Genomic DNA, 16,236 nt, shown 5'->3' with positions numbered 1-16,236 from the left:
TTATGTATCCGTTATTTTCTATTAAAATAGTTATATATTATTTCTCCCCTTAAGATAGAAGTCAAATTATGCATCTTTGTATTTTTAAGCAATTAGAGGACAAAATAATCATCATACAATAACATTTAATAGTGCAAGTTGAAATTAATAGAAGACTATAAGTGTTTTAAATATGGAAAAAATATGTGTCATTTTAAAGAATGTAAAGTTATGTAATTTTAAGTGAGAGAAAGAGATAGATCATGAGGAGAGAGTGGACAAAAAAATAAAATAAATGTATGATCTTATTTCTTTGTAAGAGTAAAATGATATAAGTTATGTAATTTAAAAGGATAAATACTTTTCCTTTTAAATATTAGAAAAAAAGTTTAATGAAAATTAAAAATTCTAAAGAAAATGTTATCAGTATTTATAAAGTTTTTCCTATTTTAATAAAGGGGAAAATGTAAGAGTTACATAAAAGGAATGAAATTTTTTTTCCTTGCAATCACAAGTCTCATCCATAACAAAACCTTTTTTTTTTTTTAATTCGTGAATTCCACTTAAAGTTGTGTATCTAGGAAATAAATTTTATAACTCTTAACATTTCTCTTTAATAAATATGTTTATTATGTGAAGCGAGGGTCCGGTTTCTTTTGTTTATTTTTTCCGGTTGCATTTGGCTTAGTTGAAACTTGATTTTTTTTTTTTAGTACACTATTGAAACTTGAAATTATGCACGACTTAATGGAAATTCTTATCGGGGAAAGATATTATAACAATCAAGTTGTGTTACTACCATGTTATTACCAAACAATCTCACCGTTAGATCAATTATGTTGATCTAACAGTTATATTTATTTCTATCTTTATATGGTTATGATTTTTTAAATTTAATACTTCATATTTATTTCTACCTTTGTATGATTATGATTTTTCATATTTAATGCTTTCACTTTAAATTTGGAGAATCATAACCATACAAAGATGAAAATAAATATAACCGTTGGATCAACATAATTGATCTAACGGTGAGATTGATTAGTAGTAACATGGTACTAACACAACTTAATTGTTATAATATTTTTTTCCATTCTTCTATGACAAACTGTTCGATGCATCGAAAAGCGAGCCATGGTTGAATATGGGTGGACTATTGACGCAAGTCAGGCATTCATGCTGCGTTTCCCAGTTTCATTGAGGACAAAAATTTTAACTACATCTTGAAAGGGAAGGATGTTATAATAATTAATTTTACTATTAAATTAAGGAAAATATTTTTATTATGTTGATGTAGATAAGATATCTTACGTTGGTGAAACAAAATAATAGGCGAGACCCACAAATGATTGGAGAGAGAAAAAATAAAAGTAGGACCCATCTTTGTTATGTGTGTGTAGGAAAATAGTTTATCTCGTATTGAATGAGATAAATATAATCCTTAAATTAATTATGTTGTTTGAATATTTATATTTATTTTTATATGATTATAATTTATCATATTTAATATTTTATATTTATATTTATTTTTGTGTGATTATGATTTTTTATATTTAATTATTTAACATTAAATATAAGGAATCATAACCATACAATGGAAATAAATAATCGTTGGATCAACGTAATCGATCTAACGGTAAAATTAATTGATAATAATATTAATTGGTTGTTACAATATCTCATCACATTTTAAAATATTATTTTAAGATAAATGTAATATATCCTCATTTGATAAGAAAAGAAAAAAAGAAAAAGAAAATTGCCTTGTTTCCAAATAGAAAGAAGACAAAAGACAGAGTAATGCAAAATTAAAACACGTAACCATGTTCAATTCATTTCAGTCCCAATTGAATCCTTCTCTTCTCTTCTTTTCTTTTCTTTTCCTCTTCGAGAAAATATAAAAGAAAAATTTTCCTTCTGAAATCGCAACAACGAAACGCAAGCTCAAGATTCCCGCCAAAACCGATGCTAGGGTTCTCTCTTCCGCTTCAGCTTCGCCGCTACCACCACCACCATCAACCTTTGGTTCAAAACACTAGAGTACCCAAACCATTCTATCCACCGATTCCTTCTTTTCCTCAATATCCGCCACGAACTGTTCCCGGATTGCGAGCGAGTTTTTCGGTTGGTTGCGGTACGGGCTCGCCGGTATTTTCGTCGCCGGAGGATGAGTTGGACGTGGAGCTGGGGCGTCTGCTGGCGCTGTTGCCGGAGGAGATGCGGCGGCGAGTGAGCGACCACCCGGAGGTGCAGCAGTTGATGGAAGTGGTGATGGATTTGGGTCGGAAGCCGCTGGCTAGGTTTCCCTCCGGTGATTTTGTGATATCGGATTATCCTATTACGGTTCAGGATATCGAGCACGCCACTGCCCAGGTATTCGAACACAGTGCCCAACACCTGTTTGATGTATTTTTCCCCTTGATTGACTTCGTGATTAAACCAAACTGATTTTAATTGGAAAAAATCGAACTATAAAACCTGAAAACCGTACTACACTGATTAGTTTTCGTTTCGTTTTGTTTTCTTTAAAAAAAAAAAAAAAACTGATGGTTTCCGTCACGGTTTCTATTTTTAAAACTTAACCAAATAAATTAAACTATATATGTTTTTGATGATATTTCTTTGAGGACTTTTAGGTCATTTTCATGTTAATTTGGCCGTGAAAACAAGAAAGTGAAGTGAGGTCTTAATTTATTCAAGAAAAAAAAGTGATTGTTCAAAATCCAACTGGATACTGTCAAAGGAAAACTAATTGGTCCCGAACATCATAGGAAATTCAGTTAGTTTGGTTTGGATGATTTTCTCCCTCGGAACCTAACCAATTCAAACCATAGATGTTGTGGGGATTTAGATGCTCTTATTTTTCTTAAAAACGTGACCATGTCATGTTTTGAGAGAGAAAGACATAAACTACTTCTGTGCAGGTCTCTTCACAGAAGAATGTATATTTCTCAGTCAGACAAGGCATTGACGCAGTCATGTGCTTAAGAAAAACAAGAGAATCAGGATGCTTATTGTGGACTCCACATATGAATTGAGTGTGCTCACCATGGACACCTGTGCTCATGCAAGTATATCTTGACAGTTAGTTTATCTTATAGTAGTAATCGTCTTATGTGCCACCTAAGGGGTAGTTGGGGTCTGTGGTAATTTGATTAAAGTGCCTAAGTTCAAAGTTGTGCTAACAACTCCCATTGTATCCAAAAAAAGTAATAATCTATTGTTGCTTAGAAGGATGGAAGATAGATTTTTTAGGATTGGACTAGGACCCCTAAGATCTTTACATTTAAAATTGATCATGGAAGGAGATAATTATAACTGCCAATTCACGAGAGGGAGCAACCCCTTGCAGGTTGGTGACTTTGCTATTGATAATCGAGCAGGAATCAGCAGGACATTGCATCGGATTAGTGCTATCAGAAATCGCAAGGGTGCAATTATTGGTCTAACTTGTCGAGTTGGCAGGGCAATTTCAGGAAGTGCTAAATTGTTGCAAGATTTGGTTCAAGATGGGGCTTCTTTGTTGCTCATTGGTCCTCCAGGGGTAGGCAAAACTACAATTATTAGGTCAGTGATTTTTTTCCTATTTTAAAAGTCAAGCTAGATTTGGATCGGATGGTTACATCACTAAAGTGTATAGTTATTATGCTTCCTTCCTTTTCCTGGTTGTTCTGTGAATATTCTGGGACAGGGTTCTATCTTTTATTAAAGCTCCATTCTCGTTAGCAAACTATGCTTTTCGGAAATTGATAGGATTGATACTCAGAAAAATAAAGAAACAAAGAAAATAAAAATGAAAGAAAATTGTATTGATGAATTGAAGCAACAAGACTTGCACATGCTTTTACAAAAGAAAAATGAGAATGTATTACAATGGAAAATTAAAAGAACATTAACAAAGACAGATATCTGAGTATTCGAGAGACTCAGTGCTCTCCCTGCCCAATTCCAAGTTAAGTCCCAAGATGCTAAGCCATTCCCGTCCATCCTTCTTATAGTCCCCTCCCCTAAGTAACCAAAACCCACTCTCCCTTTCATGCGCCCTGAAATGTGAGTTAGTTATGAAGGTGTTGATCACGTCACTTGCACAGGGAGACTCCGTTAATTTTGTTCATAGTTGCATTAGGGAGACTCGTCTTACACTTGAAGGTCGAAGTTTGCTGGATGTGTCAACACCGTCACTTGCACATTCTTCATCGGCGATTGATCATCTTCTTTTTTGTTCTGAATTTTCCATGCAACAACCCAAATTTAGTTTCCTGAATGAAGATGTCGGTTGCGCATCACAATCTCTGTTTTTGTTTTCAAAAATTCCAGTTCATCTTCCTCCTCCTGAGTCTCGAGCGTCTTGTCTCCTCGCTTGGTGTTCTAAAGAATCTCATCCTATGATTGAAATAGCGCCGCTTTAGCGCGCATTAGCGCTTCAGTTGCGTGTTGCGGCACCCAACCACTATTTTCGCACCGCTACGCGACGGTTTCCGGTAGCGGTCAGTAGCGGCTGGTTGCGGCGGTGGCGGACGGAAGCTCTTGTGGCGCTATCGCACCCCTACAGGGAAAGGAAGAGAAGTTACAGACATTCAGGGGAGAAAAAGAAACGTAAAAAGCACGGGTGGCAGCATTTTGTAAATCTGAGTATCATTTAAGGGTATAATAGGAAAAGGCCAGAATAAGTGAGGGGTAAAATAAATATTTTATTGAAAAAGCCAGCGTTTTTTTTGGGTAACGTCATCACCTTCCTTTTTCTTCATTGATTTTGCTGCCAGCTTTTGGGAAATGTGTCCGTAGCAGTGCTTGGTTTGATAAAATTTAATAATGCCACCAAATACATCAACATCAACATCAACAACACCTTTATCCCAAATTAATTGGGGTCGGTGGTAGATGAACCCACATGAAAGATACAAAACGGTTGAAAAAAAGTAAAAAAAGCAAAAAATAAATAAATAAAAATAAACAAATAGAATAAAAGAATAAAATAAGATAAAATAAAATAAAATAAAAATAATATAAAATAAAATAAAAATATATGTATATATAAATAAATAAAAGTAAAAAAGAAAGGGACAAGAAGAAGTGGGGGAAATGAAGGGGAAAAGGACTAAAAAGGGACCATCTGGAACATAGGAATAACAGCGGGTCTAACCCTCCACCATACTTATAGCTTTTCTCCATTCCGTTCTAAGACATACTGTCCGTCAATCTATATCCCACTCCATTAAATCTTGTTTTACTACCTTCCCCCAAGTAAGCTTCGGCCTACCTCTGCCTCTTTGTGTGTTTAGCTCTTGGTAACAAACTTCTGTTCTTACAGGAGCATCCATGGGTCTTCTCATCACGTGCCCAAACCACCTCAATCTATGCCACCAAATACATAATTAAAAAAAAAAGAAATAGTGGGAAGAAGTCAAGAGAAAAAAAAGTTGTAGGTGATGCTGCAGCTACTGTTCAGATTCTTGGAAACTGAGTTTTGATAGCTCCTTCTCCTAGTTCACTGCATCATTACCCCTATTCTCCTCTTTCCTATTTTTATTTATAATCATAATAACAATAATTTCAAGTCCCATTGTTTTCCTATCCACCAATTCACATTTTAATCAAATATATTTATTTTTAATAGTCAAGATTTATATTAGAGTAAACACCCTTTTTAGTCCCTTGCAATATCTACGAAGTCCTTTTCAGTCCTTGGCAATAAAAAAGGACCAAATTGATCCCTGAAAGTACAAGAAAAGGGCCACTCTACATATTTGGGAGTTGACATAAGGACTAACATGGCTCTTTTTTTGTAATTTCAGGGACCAATTTGGTCCTTTTTTATTGCCAGGGACTAAAAAAGACTTCGTAAATATTGACAGGGACTAAAAAGGGTGTTTACTCTTTATATTATATACTTTAAATAAATTATAATTTGCATGATCTTCTAATGTAATATAAAAATAATTTGTTACCAGAATATCTATATATATATAATTTAAATGTTTACATTTTATATTAAAATAGAAAATTACAAAATTATTATTGTTGATTTATTCATTAATATTTAGAATTCTCTCACATAAAATAAATCATACTAAATGATACATGAGATAATTGATCTTTTGAAGTAATAAGAATGACCTTAAAAAAATGTGTTTGGCTGTATTGTTATTAATTTAGTTACTTTCATTGAATTAATATGTTGGTTCCTTTATGTTCCTTGAATCCTTGTTTTGAATGTGTAGTATTATATTTTCCATTCCTCATTTCCTTCTATTTTGGGTGATTTCTTATCTTATAGAATTTATACAGTATTTATATATGTGGTATAATTTATTATAAGTAAATATGGACTTCACAGTAGCGGCTTTACCGCTACCCGCTATAGCGTTTTGGGGGTCGCCCGCTACTGTCCGCTACCCGCTATTTAAAACTATGATCTCATCAAAGAGTCTGAGTATCTCCTTATGATTTTCTTCAACTTGCCTCTCTCTTTTCTTCCAATCTTCAAATCTGTTTTCCATTTTTTTTTCTGGTTTTAGGCTCTTGGATCAGGAGCTCTGATACCAATTGATAGGATTGATACTTAGAAAAATAAAGAAACATGGAAAGAAAATAAAATGAAAGAAAATTGTATTGATGAACTGAAGTCACAAAACTTGCACATGCTTTTACAAAAGAAAAATGAGAATGTATTACAATGGAAAACTAAAAGAACATTAACAAAGACAGATATCAGAGTATTCGAGAGACTTAGTGCTCTCCCTGCCCAATTCCAAGTTAATTCCCAAGATGCTAAACCATTCCCGTCCATCCTTCTTATAGTCCCCTCCCCTAAGTAACCAAAATCCACTCTCCCTTTCATGCCTCCTGGAATGTGTGAGTTAGTTATGAAGGTGTTGATCCCCTGTGGTTGCACCTATGATACACCCTAGTAATGGGTGGTATCCTGACAGAAACACATACTTTCATAGAGAATATGATGTTATATAGTTGGTGTCTACTTATGAGCTCAAATTCTGAAGTACAATTTGTCTCTCACTGTCTCTCTCTCTTTCACTTCCCTCTTTGTCTAGTTAATATTTGTATTCAGAATCAAGGCTCTGACTTCTGCAGTTCTCCATTCCTTGGAGGCCGTGATCTCTTTTGGTCTTTAAAAAAAAAACAGATATTTAGTTTTTTTTTTTTTTGACAATTCTTTAATTATGTACAATGGAGAACTGCCAGGTATACTTGGATCATTTTAATTTGATTACATAATTATTATTATTATTTTCTATAATGTACTTTTACCTCCTTCAGATTGAACATATTCTGTATTTCATTCTATATTTTCAGAGAAATAGCTCGTATGCTGGCAAATGATTACAAGAAGCGTGTGATGATTGTTGACACCTCCAATGAGATTGGGGGTGATGGTGATATACCTCATGCTGGAATAGGCAGTGCTCGACGTATGCAAGTTCCCAACTCTGATATGCAACATAAGGTATTAGTTGCGATTGTAGAAGCTTAACCTCTTGTTTATTTATGTGTAAAGTTAGCTTTATTCAGTGGTAACTGAGAATATATCTGAGAAGGATTGGAGCTTATTCTGAGCTTTTTCAATGCAAGTTCTTCAAAATATTATAGAATGACAAAATGAGAATTCATTATCATCTTAAATGAAAGTCTTCCAAAGTGTTTCCAGATCCTCCTGAATCCTACTTAGTCCTACTTATATAGTGATATATGATTTATACTAGAACCAACTGCAATTTTTTATTTGGTAGGTTGGCATTTTACCAATGTTGTCAAAACCATGATTCAACATATAGAATCGCACAACTTTATGTGTTTACCTGCGTTGAATGATACTTGTAAAGAACAATTTCAACTCAAAAGTTTAAGCTGATGAGTGAGGTTACATTAATGGTTTTTACTGTTCTCTAACACTCACACGAGAGCCCACTGGACTTGAAGGGTGGACAATGTACAGGCCTATCTACCTGTGTTAAGAAACTCTCCAAGACTTAATTAATTATTAATTAAATGGGAGGTGGTGAGGATCGAACCCGTGACATCGAGTCTCTGATATTATGTAAAGAACCAATTCAATCCAAAAGCTTAAATTGTTAGGTGAGGTATTTGGGCTGGGATTATGATCATGCTTTAGCATGTAAAATTGGCAGGGTTGCGAGATCCCGCAAGATTCTGGCTTAAACCCACAAGAAAAACAAATCAAGCTTCCTGAAAAACTGTAAACTTAGTGTTGCGACAGAAATGGAGTGCTTAGACAAGAGCAGAGTGCTTTCAACCAGAGCAGTGTTCTGCAACTGGAGTCTTCTTCCTGAGATGTTGCAACTGGAGTTTTCTTTTTGAGTGTAGTGACTTATACTGGAAAGTGAGGGATATGATTTGGATTCATTGCAGCAGCAAGTTAGTACAGTATAAAGCTTAGTTGTCATTTTTTTAGCCATTAGGTGAGGTGAGTGTCATATTATATCTATCCCTTTACTTGTTTTTGTCTTTTATTTCCTATCCCAATTAAAGTGTCACTATTATGTATTTTGAACTATAATATTTTAGTTATGGTTTTTAAGGTTTTAAATGTTATTTTTGTGTGGATATATTTTATGAATATAATTTAATATTAGTGATAGGATCTTCCATTTCCGTGTTACAATCTCACACTTTACGTATCTACTTTCCCTGTTTGATGCTAGGTAGATTCTACAAGTTTGACAACCTTGGGTAAAATTATAATACCGACATTTTGGCATATACCGCTTTAACACACTGAGGTTAATATTGGCCTGAGGACTAGTAATAGTTGGAAGTTTTATTTTAGTTTAAGAAGTTGATTGGATACCACTCTAGAATTAGTTCTGAACTGCAAAAGTTTGGCTATCTTTATATTAATTACCAAAATTACTTTTAGGTGAACATTTGCAAACATAAGACTCGTTCTTTCAAATTAGTTATTCCAAACTATCTTCCACTCAAGTAATTTTACACCAATTAACCATGCATGCACGAAGAAAGCTTTCCAAACCATGTTATATATAACAGAATGTATTCTTTTGGAGGGAAGCAACCAAAGAGCAGAATGATTGATAAGAGTGATAACTCTCTTTGGAGTCTTTTTCATTCCATTCCTTACTTGTTACTATTCCTTCTTATTTCCATTAGTGCATCCCAAAAGAAGTTCTTTTTGGTTATAAAAGGCACGTTTCATATTTATAATCTGACCAGTGTCCCTATGTTTATTGGATTGTATTATTCAGGTATTGATAGAGGCGGTTGAAAACCACATGCCACAAGTGATTGTAATTGATGAAATTGGTACAAAACTTGAAGCAATGGCTGCCAGCACTATAGCACAACGAGGGATCCAGCTTGTTGCCACTGCTCATGGTGTCACAATTGAGAATCTGATAATGAATCCCTCATTAGAGATGCTTGTTGGAGGAATACAGGTGAGATATACCTACATCTAAAGCAAGATGCCAAGTTGATTTGTGGTATATTACATTTGATTTAGATTTAGCATTTAAAATTTTGTTTGATCTGATGTGGATTTCCTTAAGGAAACACTGTTTGTTACTGAGTATTTCCTATTGGAGGTTATAGATGTGAATCTTGTTGGGAATCGTTCAGTGAATGGGAGGGGATAGTATGCCCTTTATAGTGTTTGTGTAGCCCCCAATGAAACAATAATGAAAATGACATGGGCGCTGGCAGGCGTTTGTTTACTTACACTCAGAGTTCTCTGCTGTTACACCCTCTAACTAAACTATACTTTTCTAGTGGTTGTGTTCCTTATGAAGTGTTTGGGAGTTAGGAGAGAAAGGAAAGGGAAGGGAAGGGAAGGGATAAAGAGTGAAGGAAAGGAAGGGTAAGAAAGGAAGGAAAATGAAGGGTAAATATCCTTTGGATGATACAAATTTACAAGGGACAGGAAATGGAGGGTTAGTTAAATTAAAAATTAAAAATGAATAATTATAACATAAGTTTTCAATTTTACCCTTCTCTTATGGAAAACTAACATAATTAACTTAATATAATTTTTGTTTCATAAATTTTTTTACGAGAATCAAACCCTAAAATTTTTCTCAAATATTTTCTCTCTCAATTTTTTTTTCTGTGAAAATAATCTCTCTCTCTCTCTCTCACACAATATTAGACATATCACCTATTATTATTTATTATATGGATATGCTACTCTTTCTTGTGTAGTTTTGACTAAAAATAAATGCAATCAAATTGCTTGTATGCTTTATGTCAAACAATGCAAGAAAGAAAATTATTTTATCTGGAGGGAATCTACGTAATCAAAGTTGGATTAATTATGGATTTTAGTATAAATAAATATTAGTTCTTTGAAAATCACATCACGTATAACACATCAAATCAATACCAAGTTCATATTTTTTAGTTTTTATTATCTTTTTTTTTCTCCGTCCAAATTCAAATCCTTATAATTTCAACATAGTATCCTCCATGATCTGTCCCATCACTATTTCGCATCGAGTTATTTAAAATCTAAAACTCTTTTGTAATGATAACATTATCTATATGATTTTTTTTCTTGTCTCTCAACAAACCCTAAACTAGTTGCGCTCACTGCCTAGTAGCAAATATTTCCAAACTTGTCGTGCCCATTGCACAATGATCCTTTTCTCCTCGTGGCACCTTAATATCGGCAAGTCGGTTTTTCCGCACCTCCTTTTGGCAACTCGTCTCTGCAGTGCTCCTTGACCTTTTTTCCTATATGTGCTCTGGCCCCCCATCTTTGTGGTGGATGCTCTAGCCCTGTTTGCTTGTCCCTACTCAAGACGTTCCCTTCCCACTGATGATTATCTTGTGACTTCTTTCTTACCAATGAGTTATACAGTGATAAATTAGTGATGATGGTGATTTCTCCTATTTCGCTAATGATTCAATTTCAATTTTTCGGGTGTCCTAAGTTTCTTTTCTTCTTGTTTTTTTTTTAAATGGTTTGGAGCTTCCAAATGTTGTTCTTAGACTTGGTGATTCCTCCACTCGACCTTGTTCGTAAATGTTGTTTTTGATGAACCTGGAGAAGTTTCAGCTCTTGTGTATAATTGCTTGCTAGGACATTTTTGCTAATGATCATTTCAACGAAGTCTCTTCTTCCTTAGCCATGCAACATTTCAACTAGCTCTTTAGGCTGACGATCATTCTAGCCATCTTCTTGTGTTTCTTGTCAAGTAATGCTCAGCTCTCGTACATCTCTTGCATCCCTGACTTGCCTTTCAAGCCACGTTTTGCGGAGCCCAGATTGTATTATTTGGTTATTTTGCATCTTTAAAGGGGTCATTTATATGTATGCTTTAGCTTTAAGAAAAATGTTAGAATATATGAGAAATATCTCATAATATCCTGATTTTATCTGAGAAAAGTTTAATGTATCTTATATGATCTCTTAGGAATAATTTTCTTATTATTTTATATTTTACTATTTGTTTTATTATTTGTCTAATATTAGTATAAATAAGAATTAAGGCTTTGTAGATCACATCACATCATAAAACATCAATTCAATGCTAATTTCATATTATTCAGTCTTTATTCTCTCTTTTCTTCCTTCCGAACTAAATCCTTGTTATTTTATCATACTGAATGAATTTAATGGAAAAGATTAAATTTAACAATTGAAACGATAATTTCTCCAATAGTTATATACATTAAGTGTACTGTAATGTGGTCCAAAGTCTGTGTTTATGCATTTTCCCCCTCCATGTTCTAATAAAAATAATTTAGAGTCACCATAAACATCTAAAATTATGGGTATATATTTATTCTTTCTGGTTTCTACTATCATTTTCTAGAGCGTGACACTTGGGGATGAAGAGGCCAGTCGCAGGGGTGTTCAGAAGACAGTACTGGAGAGGAAAGGCCCATCAACATTTAGTTGCGGAGTGGAGATTATTTCAAAGACGGAGCTACGCATTCACCGTAGCCTTGAAGCAACTGTAGATGCTATACTTTCTGGTAGTCTGCCACCCTGGCAAAATGAGTATTTACAGTGGACTGATTTATAACTTTTTGCTGTTTCGCTTGTTTGTGTAGGTCGTTTTCCCCATGTAGAAGTGCGCAAGATGAAGTCTCAAGACGAGGAAGAGATTTCACAAAAGGGACCTGTTATATACACTTCTCTTGAAAAGAATGGTGAATTTATGTTTGAAGATGCTCCAGATGGGCCTGATGACCAAACTAGCCAAAAGGAATCACCTTCCAGGTTGCCTATTGAAATGGTAGAGGATTCCTGGGAACACAGGTTGCCACTTCGCCTGTTTTGTTATGGGGTAAGAAGACATACTCAGCAGCTTAGACAAATATATGTGATAAACATTGGTATTATCACAAAGTTAACTGCTGTTTTGCATACTTATCTGCTGTTTGTTTCTAAATTATCTTGATGCTATTTATAATTATGTAAGTTTGAAGTTTTTAATCCCTAGAAAGAAAATTTGAGTTTGGAGTTTAATGAAAGGATATTAACACAATTGAGTCCCAATTAACTCGTAGATCAGTTTTGCCTCAGAAAACGATGAACTGAAATTCTTTGATTTCTGCAATTACAAATCACCTTCCCGTCCTCTCTTCCCGCATTAACCCCCTCACCCCATAAATATCCAATTAACTTATTTTTAATAATCTTTTTTATGCTTTCTTCCAATGCACTAGAATTTCAAGGGAAAGATATATGAAAGGGTCAAGTGTCATCCCATTTTTACCTTCAATTGCATATATCATTCTATATTTAGATTTAAATTTTTGTTCTCCCTGCATCAAGGACACCACTAAGGTCAATTGGCTTTTAACATTTGTGAATCACTTTGTGTGAAACTGTAATGTCTTAGCTACATGACTAATTTCCTCTCTAGGCACAAATAAATAAATAAACAAGAAAATAAAGAAGAAAAAAGTAAAGGAAAAGAATGGGAGAAGGAGACAGAAAGATCCTATCTCTTACAAAAATGAATAAATAAATAAATAAATAAATAAATAAAAAGAAACAAAAGAAGGAAAAAGTAAAGGCAAAGAGAGGGTGGGAGGAGAGAGAGGAAAAATAAAAGGAAAAAAGCAGTAAAATGTCTTTTTGGATGCTTTTGTTGCAATTGAAAAGTGAGTGAGCAAGAGATTGAGAGGGGAAAATAAAATGAAAAGGACCAAGTTGAACTGAATCAATTTTCCTTACATGTTTATGCTTCTTTCTTTTATTTAATGTTTTTTAGTGCTTTTGTTTTTGATTACAGTGCCGACAATTAATAAATGTTGCTTATTGTATGTCAAAAATAAATCCTGCAATCATAGGCAATATTGAGTTTACAGGACTGTGGTCAAGCAAAGCATTGAATGATGCATTCTTTTTTTCTTTTCATATTTTTTTATTGGGTTTTTAACTTACAGAATGGTCAGTAATTCTAGATTTTAGAGGCAACTGTTATACAAGGGATTAAACAGTTGAAAATGAATGATGCGGCCCTTCAATTGACGGATAATATTAGTGAGGCAAATGCTTTACTTGCCCTGCTATCCAAGCTTAAGAAGAACCTGAGGATTCAGGCTGCTGCTAAATCTCATGATATTCCCATTTATGTGACGAAGGTAATAATTAGCTAAAATTGCTTTTTTAGCTAAACAGCAACACTGTCAAAATTTTGCTAAAACATTATTCTTTTTCTAGACAAGTTCTTTGGAGCAAGTAACAAAAGCCATACGAGCATTAGTAAGTGATCATGAAGATGGTTTAAAGGATTTTGCATCAATGGATAAGATAAAACTATCAGAGAAGGTTGATGCTTTGGAGGTAATATAAATGACATTTGATTTAGTTCTTTCCTCCTTTTTTCTTTATTTTGAGGGAATAAATTCATGGTCGAAATCACTAAGCTCTGTAAAATGCATAGCTCAAGTCCTAAATTTAGCTCTAGACATATGGAAATGGATTCAGAAACTACCATTTTAACTATCTGGACTCTCTGAGTCCGCTTAATTCTCTTGTATTATGGCCTGACGATGGTGTCTTCCTTCGCATTTTTTCAGCTTTATACCTTAAGCTATGACGTTCCTTCATAATTACATATGATGATAGAGCCAAAAGAAGCTAAAAGTGAATATTCATTAGCTACATATAAAATTAGCAGTGAAAATACAGTCATGAAAATTGCATGACGAGGCCAAATGCAAAGAGTAAATTTTCCTTTGTGGCCTTTGGGGGTAAAATCAATAATTTACTGGTTGCTTGACCAATAGATCATGGGTTCTAATACAAGAAATATTGTTTTTAAAAAAAATGCTATAGTAGGGTTGTGATACAAAGATTTCCCTCACTCTTATCCTCAGAAGTCAGAATTTAATAGGGACTGGTGTTTTTTTGTTGTTGTTGCGACACTTGAAAATATGATGGCAAGGGTGATGCAGCTGAATGCGGAGTTGCAGTAAAGTTGACTTTAATATGGGAATGGAGTGAAGAAAATTGACTGAGGTGGCATCAACAGATGCCTCAGGATCAATGTGATTGTGGTGAAGCAACAATCCAGAGCGATGACAAGGGCAGCAGCAATAACCATGTTGCATGGTGGTGTTGCTGTGCTTAGTTGAATTGGTTGTCATGGTGGTGACAATGAAATAAACGCTAATCATAATAGGGTGGTTATTGTGACATGATGATGGTGCTATTGGGAGGTGGTCATGAGGTAACCATGGTTATCTTTGGCAAGGACTGCTGCATGGTGTAAACACATCTATCTGATAAAAAACGAGAGAATTGGTGGTTGCATATTCATGAGTGAGGACACTAGATTCGGATATCCTCCCCTTCCCCCCCTTTTTCCATCTTAATTTTTTTCTTATTTTTTTCCATTTGTAAGTTTTGCTTTTTTGGTCAAATTCACATATGATGATTAATTACAGATATTCTCATATGAATAAATGTCATTGCCAAAGTGTTTACTGTATTATTCAGCTAGGACAATGAAAACACAGTTGTGATATTTTATGCTGGAGACATTTTATAACTGAAAGTCAATCCTTCAATTAAAGAGACTCATGAACACTTGGCACAACATCTTTCTCATATTTCAGGAGGCAAGAATGGCTATAGAGCATGTAGTAATTCCAAAGGCAGAACCTGTGGATCTACTCCCAAGGTCATCTCACATATTATCTCTTCAGCTGGACCTTGTTCGTAAATACCAACTAGAAGCAAGGAGAATCACTGGGGAGTCAGATGTACATCTGCGTATCTTTCCATCCAATTATGGGACAGATGAAGTAAAATCTAATGAAACTTCTGACTTTGTTGGTGAATTTGATGATTTGGCCTCCTCCAATGGCACTGCCAATGGTTCACTCAACAGCTCGGATAGATTGCCCCTGCTACCTGATTAGTTAATAGGTCTACCTGATTAGTTAATAGGTCACTTAAATGTATATATTGTATAACTTATTCATACGTTATATACTCGTAATTTATGGAGAGTCTCATGCCTTGTAGCCTTCATTTGTATTGTTGCGTCTGCCTTATCGTAATTGGTGAGTAATATGTGGAGACCTATAAGTCGAGAATTTCTTTGGTGGGTACCTTTTTTTCTCCGTGGAAAGTTTTCTCCTATTTCAATCCAGTTTTAAATTTATATTTTTGGTATGCGGTATTTCGGGATTTTCAAAAAATTGAATTTTTTGAAATTTTTAATTTTCGGATATTATTATAAACTGAATGTAAAAATCATATTTCTGAAAATCGAGATTTTTGGATAAAAAAAATTTCTCCTCTACCAAACGTCCGAGGGGCTATGGTATGTGGATTTTCCTTGAAATCTTGGGAAAATGGGGTGGGAAAAAATATAGGAAGAAGAGTGAAAATATTTTCAGGAAATTTTTTTTCCTATCATTTTATTTTACACTATTGGGACGTTTGGTAGAGAAGAAATTTTTTTTACCAGGAAAATATAATTACTGAAAAAATGGTAGGAAAGTCTATTTGATGGAAAAGTTTAAAAAAAGATGTTTGGTTGATCGAAATATTACCAGAAAAATTTATTTAAATTTGTAAAATTTATGTTCCGAAGAAATTTCGCATCTGTTTTTGCACTTCTCTAGTTATCTCAAAATACATAATCTCAAGTGGTATTTTGTAACAGTGAATTTCACCTAAAAATTAACACCAAAGTCATCTTATTTGCCCAGTATTTTTTTTTCAAAAACTTGAACCAAATATGATATTTTTGAATATTCACCCACACTTTCCCATCAAACCCAAAATAAAAC

The 16,236-nt window shown here is 34.1% G+C and overlaps 1 protein-coding gene across 1 annotated transcript; it reads left to right on the top strand.

Annotated features, from left to right (window-relative positions):
* Nucleotides 1–1,831: 1,831 nt before the first annotated feature.
* LOC133302016 (protein SEEDLING PLASTID DEVELOPMENT 1) lies at nucleotides 1,832–15,540 on the top strand. The gene is made up of 9 exons (XM_061501734.1): nucleotides 1,832–2,352; nucleotides 3,332–3,546; nucleotides 7,294–7,444; nucleotides 9,222–9,413; nucleotides 11,790–11,952; nucleotides 12,031–12,266; nucleotides 13,393–13,572; nucleotides 13,652–13,774; nucleotides 15,052–15,540. Exons 1-9 carry the CDS (start codon nucleotides 1,945–1,947, stop codon nucleotides 15,355–15,357), a joined length of 1,974 nt encoding a protein of 657 aa, XP_061357718.1. The 5' UTR covers nucleotides 1,832–1,944; the 3' UTR covers nucleotides 15,358–15,540.
* Nucleotides 15,541–16,236: the final 696 nt, after the last annotated feature.

The sequence above is a fragment of the Gastrolobium bilobum genome, unplaced genomic scaffold (genome assembly GCF_033153095.1).
Source record: "Gastrolobium bilobum isolate Gb01-03AN ecotype WA unplaced genomic scaffold, APGP_CSIRO_Gbil_v1 utg4845, whole genome shotgun sequence".
Taxonomy (NCBI): domain Eukaryota; kingdom Viridiplantae; phylum Streptophyta; class Magnoliopsida; order Fabales; family Fabaceae; genus Gastrolobium; species Gastrolobium bilobum.
Note: the sequence above shows the minus strand (reverse complement) of the source record. Positions and strands in the feature narration are given on the sequence as shown.

Coding starts and splice junctions, on each gene's coding strand:
- LOC133302016 (XM_061501734.1), top strand. CDS start 1,945: ATGCTAGGGTTCTCTCTTCCGCTTCAGCTTCGCCGCTACCACCACCAC. Junction 11,953..12,030: donor TGTAGATGCTATACTTTCTG/GTAGTCTGCCAC, acceptor TTGTTTGTGTAG/GTCGTTTTCCCCATGTAGAA. Junction 12,267..13,392: donor TTCGCCTGTTTTGTTATGGG/GTAAGAAGACAT, acceptor CAGTAATTCTAG/ATTTTAGAGGCAACTGTTAT.